The 9,446-nt window shown below is 33.0% G+C and overlaps 1 protein-coding gene across 1 annotated transcript; it reads left to right on the top strand.

Annotated features, from left to right (window-relative positions):
* The first annotated feature begins 5,588 nt into the window (after positions 1-5,588).
* LOC114079507 (olfactory receptor 5J3-like) lies at positions 5,589-6,527 on the top strand. The gene has a single exon (XM_027920732.2). It carries the CDS (start codon positions 5,589-5,591, stop codon positions 6,525-6,527), a length of 939 nt encoding a protein of 312 aa, XP_027776533.2.
* Positions 6,528-9,446: the final 2,919 nt, after the last annotated feature.

Here is a 9,446-nt window from a genome sequence, read left to right as displayed (position 1 = left end):
ATGTGGTGCTGAGGATCGAACCCAGTGCCTCACACTAGGTGCTAGGCAAGTGATCCACCACTGAGCCATGAACCCAGCCCCAACATACTGGTTTTTGAAACTGTTTTGCATATAAAACACTTCAATTTTAACAATTCTATCAAAATGAAATTTACAGGATCTATTGGTCAATGGATCAGAGGGTATGCAGGTTTATGATTAGTTCCATTCTCCAGAGACTGGAAGGATACTAATGATCCAACTTGTGAACAACTGAGATTCACTTCCACATGAGAAGCTACACCCACCCTTTTTACCCAAAAGAACTGTGACTAAAGATAAAACATCTCTACTGTTATTAATAAGTCCTTTAAGAATTATGAAGATCTGGTCTCCAGTAGACACTGGTAACTCTGGGCTTTGCTGAGTTGTAAGTATATTTAGGAAGTTGTTATGTGCATTTATTATAAGCTTCTGACATTTCTTTTATCTGTTGATACTGAAAGAAACTTTTGTATATCAGCATTTTCATAAACAGAAAAAGAATGTTTTTCCTAAGATGTAGTTTATCTTTGAATGGTCTCCAATGGTCTTTTCATGTTGTTAAAAGGGTACTATTGACATGATATCCATTTTTTCTGAGTGTAAGTCCATAAATGTTTAAATTATGCAACACTTGATTCATTTAGTACCTAAAAATCAACTGAAAATTTCTTTAAAATGAAATATATGAGGCTTATAAATTTCTGAAGTTGTAGTATGATGAAAATTACTGTGTTCCAATTTAGAATAATAATAATATTTGGAAATCATTTGGATCCAACTTTGTTTTATGATTCTCATAAAAATATTTTCATTATTTTCTATATTCCTTGATTTTGTTACTGCATCCTGTCTATAACACACTCTCTTCATTCCCAGGTCTTAGGTCTTGTTTTTTGCTATAGCAAACTGCTGTTTCTTCCCACTACAATGCAAATGGGCCTGAATAAAACAATCTTCACACTAAAGGGTGTTATTTTAAATTTGACAATCTAAACTATAACTTTGTGACTTTCAGTCTGTCATAGTTATTGTTGATTGTAGGTTTTTAAAGTTATAATTATGATCATTATTTTTATATTTGATTTGTAATTAGTTTTTTTCTCTTTTGTCTAATAAACGTTTCAATTATAAACCATTCGTGTATGCTTTCTTAAAGTATACGTACATATATAAACTTACAAATTTATATAATTATGGATAAATCTGACATATTTCATATAACATTTAATTAGCTCAATAGTTTTGCATATTTTACTATAATATGAACATTACATAAATAATATATAAATATATCATTTGCATTCAATAATTTGTGACAAACTCATTTATATATACTATTTCTGCATAATCATATCTTGTGGACAAAGCCACATGAGAGAATGGAGGACTTGCTTCTACTTTGGTGAACACTTGAGCTCCTACAATAGGGAGACACCATTATTTTGATAATCATCTAACTCTTCCCATAGGCTTCTGGCTGGGTTCCAGTTTTTATTAGAATTAAAATGATTTTAATTTTATGATTTCTCTCACCAATATTCTAAACTATTAATAATCACTGGTAATTATATATTTTCTAATGTTCTTTTTGAGTTATAAGCCAAAATAAATGACTGTGAAGGAATTTAATATGTACTGAAAGATCCTTATTTTGTTATGACACCTAAGATACTAATCTGAAAATTTGAAAAATCACATCAAAGTATGTCTTTTGGTTCTATATATGTTATTTCCAGGATTTTTTTTTCCCTAAGAGGATACTCAAAATTATTAGTATTTGAGATCACTCTTTAATTTATCAGAAAGGCAACAGTAAGTGGTAATAAAAACCCTGCATTTAGTGTCAGAATGATTTCTGTTCTGACTATAATTCTCACATCAAAAGAGCAAATCATACTCTGACTGTGGTACCATGTTTCTGTATTTATTGTTTCCTACTGTGATAGCAATAAACAAGGAAGAAATATTACGGAAAACCCAATTGCAGTTCCCACTCATTGACCTCCTTTCTTCTCTCTGCTCCATATGGTTCCTGTTTCTCAGTGTTCTCATGGTGAGATAGGAATCAGGCCATTGTTAATGCACTTTTTGAAAACTTACGCTAGTTAAATTGGCTACAACTCCTCTATTTCTCTGAACAATCAAAAACTCTGATGAATTGGTTCCTGCATGTGTTTTATTGTTTATGGAGAAGAACCTACTGAACTCAGTCATTATTCTATTACACCCCAGTATTATTTATGATGTCCCTATTACACCAAGCATCATAGCAGAGGAAGGAGGTTAGCATTTAAAACACCCACAAGTGTTCCTTTACCTCAAAAGTGCTTGCTGCTTCGTGTTTCAAGTTGACTTTTATTTACAATCATCAACCTCTTTGATTCTTTTGCAATCTGGTTTTATTACTAGCAACCACAAAAACTTCTTGCTACTTCCAAGTACAGTATTTTCTCTTTTCCTTATATAGATTCAATGTTCTTACAATGGTCATTGATCTGAAATACAGATAGAATCTAATTTATGTCTTCAGTTTTTGAGGGATGAATCTATGTTTGTAGATGGAAGATTTTGGCTTTAACTTATCAGTACCAACAATGCTGCACTCCAGGCCTGACCTATGTATAGGTCAAGTTCCATGAGGACTCAACTCTTCTACATTTCTTTAATCTCTAATGTCTAATATGTTTCCCTACACAGAGGACACACTCTTTGAATAACAAATACATGATATAATAATGTTGTTAATGAGATATATTTTCCATAGAACATATGACACATTCATACTTATATGAACTAAAACCTAGGAGTAGAGTAGGGGCCAATAAGAAAAGAATGATTTATTTTATACAAAATTGATTTTTTTATAAACCAGCAAAAATAGCATAAGGCTCAACAAACATTCATAGAATGGTCAAATTATAGAGAATGTTCTCCCTTCTCTGGGTTATGCCTGGATAGATTATTGTTCCCTTAATGTAGTCTAGAGAGCAGGAAGGATCTGTCATTCTTAATATAAGATACATAGGAATAAATTATTTATATAGATTTACCTCCTATTAGGTCATCTCAGACATTGTATTACCATATGTTAAAGATTTTTACATCTCATAATCAAACATCAAATGCCAAAGCAATTTAAATAATTAATAGCAAAATATAGTTAAACAAAATTCTTGATTTTTCAATACATTTCTCTTCTTATATTTAGAAAAAAAAGTTCAATTTGGTATTTAGACACATGTATGTAGACACACACACACAACACACGCACATACACACACACATACATACACACTTACACAACCCCTAAAATAACAATTTGTTCATTTCAATTCTCCCATTTCCTTAGTTCTCATCTCAAAATCTGTGCAAAATGGGATGACTTCTGGTCAGTTTTCCCACTGCCACCTTATTGTAAGACATAGTCATCTCTCTCAAAGAGTTTTGAGACAGCTTTCTAAATGTCTTTCTTGCTTCTATTCTGGATTTACAGTAGTCTGTTTTCTAAGAAAGTCCTAGAGCAAAAACCTGTAAAAGTATTGTTCAGGTCATGTGATCCTTTCTGCAAAGCTGCTTCTCATCTTATGAGAGAGTTTCCAAATCCTTACAAAGTACTCCTAGGAAAAGAGTGTCTATTCCTCCTCAGTCACTCTCCCTTGTCTTCTTGGTTTGATCAATTTATTTTGTACTTTGATTATGCAAAATCCCACTCTTAGGGCTTGGAACTTGCTGGAACATTCTTTCTTCAGATATCCACATATCTAATTACACCACTTCCATCACTTTACTGCTCATATTTCTCCCTCTGTGGAGTTCTTCTTTGAACAACCTAGATATGGTAAATTGAAAGATGGTTCCTAGTAAGGGTCAAATACTGATCCTTTATACTTTACTTTATATGTAAAAGGAGATTTGTCTCCTGTGAGTCTATTCTAGATCAGGAGATACGGAGATTATCCTGGATTAGCAGCATGGACACTAAATATAACAATTACTCTTGTAAGAAGGAGGCAAAGGGAGATTTTGCTATGAAAGAAGGTGGTACAATAATGGAGAAAAGTGCTCTGCTACTCTCTATGAAATGAGAAGAAGGGGTCTGTATGTAAAGTGCATCTCCAGTAGCTCAAAAATGCAATGAGATGGATTTTTCTCTAAGGGGTTCTGGAAGGAGTTTGGCCCCGCTGACCCTTACACTCCCACCTAATGAACTAATTTCAGAATTCTAACCTCAGAACTGTAAGAGAGTAAATGTTAGCTATTTTAAGTCACCAATTTTGTGCAGCATTGTGATAACAGCAAAAGAAAGCTAATATATAATAGAATACCTACAATTTCTTTATTTTCACTTGCTTGCTTTACTTTTTTTTTTTAACAGTATTAATCACCACTGCATAAATCAGTATGCATATTCTTTATTTCCCTAACAGAGTATGAGCTCTCTGAAGTCAGGACACTTGTCTTGTTCATTTTTCATCTCTAGAAAATACAATATATCTTGACATAGAGCAGCAAATACTGCATATTTATTGAATGTGTGAAAGTACATGTAGATAAACTAATTTGTTAATATTTTGCCATAATTAATGTTGAATTGGTAACATATCATGTCAAAAATATGTGAAAATAAGTTACACCCTATGTTTTTTAAAACAAAACAAATCTGATAGTTTTGGTGCTTCACATGACACCTTGCTTCTCTACAATGGATTTTCAAGTTTATTGTTTTAATGCTGATAAAGAACAAAAGTGTAATTACAAAATTACATGAAGAAAACAAATGAAAAGACTTTCAATTTAAATGACAGTCCTAATTTTTGAACAGTCTTAACATTAAGTAGCAAATAAAAGACTCTTTTTTTTTCCCTTCTGGACTCAAATTTGCTACAGGGCACAGTCCCTGATTTTCCACGTGGTTAGAAGGTCAGGCAAAAAGAGGTTTGTGGTTTGATATTTGGAAAAGAAAAGTGTGCATATTATGAAAGTCAAAACCTTGAGCTTATCTGGGAGTAAAAAGTAGGTACAGGTTACCCATAAGATAATGGAAGGTTTGTTATCTCTGGATTGTAGTCATGTCATACCCATGGAAAAGGAGTGTAGGCATAAGTTATACGAGACGTAGACCAGGATATGGATTTGAATGTTCAATATATAATTTTTAAGCATTTTTTAGTTGTCAATGGATCTTTATTTTATTTATTGATATGTGGTGCTGAGAATTGAACCTAGTGCCTCACACATGCTAGGCAAGTGCTCTGCCACTGAGCTACAACCCCAGCCCTATTAATAATATTTTTAGATTATAAAGTTTCTTATCATTTTGATGTGGAAATTGATAACCATGGAATAAAATGATTAGAAATACTGAAATTTTGAGCCATAGCATACAGATACAGATTGTCTATCACACATATGATCCACTGCTGAAATCAATTTATTTTCTCCATTTATGTACAGGGTAATCTAAATATCTTATGCATGATGAATACTGAATCAAGGAGGTCATTTTTTTTATCTAAATGACATCATATTGTTCTGCTACTAAGGAGTCATATCAACCTGAATGCATGGGAGGCTGGAATCATACAGGTGTGGAGGAATTCCTTCTGGTAGGATTAACTGAAAATCCTGATTTGCAGATCCCTCTCTTCTTACTCTTCACCCTTATTTATCTCATCACTCTGACAGGTAACTGGGGGATGATTGTCTTGATCAGATTAAGCACCCAGCTTCACACTGCCATGTACTTCTTCCTTAGCAATCTCTCTTTTTGTGATATTTGCTACTCTACTGTCTTTGCTCCTAAGATGCTGATCAATTTCCTATCCAAACGTAAGTCCATTACGTTTTTTGGCTGTGTTCTACAGAGCTTCTTTTTTGCAGTGTATGTAACCACAGAGGGCATCCTCTTGTCTATGATGGCTTATGACAGGTATGTGGCAATAGCAAACCCCTTGATGTATACAGTCGTTATGACACAAAGCGTCTGTATTCAAATGGTCCTTGCATCTTACTTGGGTGGTCTCATTAATTCGCTGACACACACGATAGGATTGCTCCAACTAGACTTCTGTGGTCCTAATGTTGTGAATCATTACTTCTGTGACATCCCTCCTCTCCTGAGGCTTTCGTGTTCTGATGCCCATAGCAATGAGATGCTGCTTTTAGTCTTCTCTGGGGTCATTTCAGTGTTCACTTTTATCGTCATCATGGTCTCCTATATCCGCATCATTATTGCCATCCAGAGAATCCGCTCTGCTGAGGGGAGGCGCAAAGCCTTCTCCACCTGTGCTTCACACCTGACTGCAGTGACTTTATTTTATGGGTCTGTGACCTTCAGCTACATCCAACCAAGCTCTCAGTATTCCCTTGAACAGGAGAAGGTGTCTGCTGTGTTTTACACATTGGTGATCCCCATGCTAAACCCACTGATTTACAGCCTGAGGAACAAGGATGTGAAAGATGCAGCAAAAAAATCACTTCTATGGAAGAGAAACCCCACTTGACTCAATCATGTATGTGGACTTGCTGACCTAACTTTACCCTGCAAAGAGACTTTGTTTACAGTTGTGTCAAGACAGCATCACAAACAAAACTAGAAAAGAGATACTGTTAAGCTACTTGGCACAGGAATTTTGAATTTGACCTGAAGGCTGAAATCACTCTATTGAACCATTCATTGTTTTGGTAGCAACATAGTTTCATTATTTCAAAAGCTGAAAAATGTTTCTAATAAAATCTCATGCTAAATCTGAAGGTGATTATCATGGCTGTAGAAGAATATGACAATGATTCATATCAAAACAATATTCTAATAAGGGGGATTTATCAAATACATTGGTGTCTCAGAGAAGTATTTAAATGTTTCCTTGGCATGATTTTCTTAGATCATACCATACTATTTGTTGTAAAAATATTATCATTTAAATAAAATTTAATATTTTCCTTTTTACATTTATATTATTCATAATAGCATTCTAAAATGGCTATAGAAATATGACTCATTATTTATATCTTACTTATTCAACATATTTCTATTGAGTACCTTTATTGTTCTAGTTACATTGCATTATACAAAACTAAAGAGACTTGAGCAAGAGAACCACAGGTATTAGACGAACAAAGAATAGAGGTACCTGGTAAAAAGGAAGTAAGCAATATTTGAAGATCTTTGGTTCTAAAAAAGAATTCTTTTTTTAAAAAAGCATTTGACATTAAGAATGACAGGTCATATAGGACCATATGTCTCAAGCAACTTTAATAGGATACCATGTTTTACGGCTCTCTCAATGGCTAATAAATGATGTATCCTAAGTGAAATGCAAATGTAATGCTGTAGAAAATTTTTCATGATATCATTATTATCATCGGGATACTGGAAGTTAAATGAACAAACAATTTGGGGGAGGGGTGCATTGAAGTTGTCAAAAAATTTTAAAAAGCTTGAACATATATAAGGTATTATAGGTGAGTAACAGAGAAAAGGATATATATTTTACAGCTTTTCATGAAAATCAAAAACAGATCCTGGTAAGTCATTAGCTTTGTGGTAATAGGGATTTTGAACCTTTGCCGCTTCAATAATAAATTTGATTCTGAAATATTGTTAGATTTGTGAGTTTAGCTTTTGTTATTAGATAAAAAGTTTTATAAGAATTTTTAAATTGTTTTATTGGAGTAATAAAGTTTTCAGGAGGAAAAAAAGAAGGATATAAGAATCTGGGAGTCATTACAATTACTAAGAAGGAGGGTTTTTTTTTTTTTTTTTTTTTTTTTTTTTTGAAGATTGTGTAGCCAAGAACAAAGCCTAAGAGGTGAGATGTATCCTGCAGTAGTCAAGAAATAGCAAAAACTTTGGAATTGTAGCAAGGAAAAAACAAAGAAAATGTTTTAAAAGTGAGTCATCACCTGATGTATGGTGAAGAATGAATGAGGACTTCATATTTGAAGAAAGGCAAATTTCCTGATTTACAGAAGGGGAAGTCAGTCTAGTTCAGTAATAAGTTGATCATACAATGCTTTAGTATAAATTCAACTGAATGGCAAGAGGTTGAACAGAAATTCAGCTAAGTGTTTAACGTTGTGTTAGCAAGGTCATTATAGCAAAACTTGAAGAAGCACACTATAGGACTTTTAGATGAAAACAATCAAAATGACTCCAAGACAGTTGCAACATATGAGCAAAGATGAGATAATAAGAACATCAAATATTTATAACATATGTATTATTTTCAAGCATACATATGATATTTAAAATGTTGTCAATACAATAAGATCAAAAAAATCAGTCTCTCCTGCACACATCCCACTGAACTGGTAGAATGGGCTGGCTAAGAAACTAAAGCTAAGTAAAATAGAATGAGGCAAAAAACACAGGACACAGAAAACATTTTTAAAAAGCCGGGGTAGGACTGGTAAGCCAACCAGACAGATCGAGCTTCTCGACTAAACGGCAAAATGGAGCCTGCACCTGCTTTATTTATATCAGAGAACATCAAAGTTCTTCCATAGAAAGTTCTTCTCCCTAAAAGGTTAAAGACAGTCTGTCCAGTTACCAATGGGTTATGCCTATCTCAAGAGCCACCACAAGACAGCAAAGGTAAAAGTCAAGTGCCTTGGGCAATCTATTGCATGGGAAAGCCACTGGTATTTCCCAAGGTTAAACCTAAAATCTCCCTGGCTACTTGCTGAGAGAAGATCCTCATGTGTTTTTCATGAATGGTTCCCCACAAGACTCAGTACAAATCAGAGAATTATGTGTACAAGTTCTATATCTGTGGTCAAGAAATGTAAATTTGCTAAACTCAACTTTTACTTGAAAAAAAGAAATAATTCAATCACTTTAAATTTTGTAAGCAGGTGAGTGGATCACTAATATATGAATAGATTTCACTGTTATCTATTAAAAGCTGAAATATGCAGGCTAGAAAAAAAATTAAAAATGCATAATTCTGTAAAATTTACAGAATTTATATATTTAAGTTACAAAAAAGTCAAAATTGCAAAATAAAAAAAAATAATTTAACATAATGAACAGGGTTTGCAAACTACATTAAGAAATAAAGGCACTGCCTTGTATTAGATCATGAACTTTGAGAAAGCTTGCATATGTACTATACACTAAAAAATAACATTGTATTATTAGAATAAAAAAGTGTGTGTGTATAATATATAATTTGTGTGTATACATATTATATTTTATGATGGAAGAGTAAAGTTTAATAAAGATATTGAGAATGTAATAAAGCAATTTTAGTTATTGCAGGTGGTGGTTTTAGGTAAGGGATATATGAATGAAAACAAATATGATTAACTTTTTAATTTATTTTTTAATGTCTTCTGTAAAATCAAAGTGTTTAAAAATTTCAAAGATTATGAAAATATGGGACAAATTACTTATAAAGTAACAAGAACATTCTTTTCTT

The sequence above is a fragment of the Marmota flaviventris genome, chromosome 9 (genome assembly GCF_047511675.1).
Source record: "Marmota flaviventris isolate mMarFla1 chromosome 9, mMarFla1.hap1, whole genome shotgun sequence".
NCBI lineage: Eukaryota > Metazoa > Chordata > Mammalia > Rodentia > Sciuridae > Marmota > Marmota flaviventris.
The sequence above is the reverse complement of the archived record's forward strand: the minus strand, read 5'-3'. Positions and strand labels throughout refer to the sequence as shown.

Excerpts from the sequence above, each read along its gene's own strand:
- LOC114079507 (XM_027920732.2), top strand. The coding sequence starts at position 5,589 with ATGGGAGGCTGGAATCATACAGGTGTGGAGGAATTCCTTCTGGTAGGA.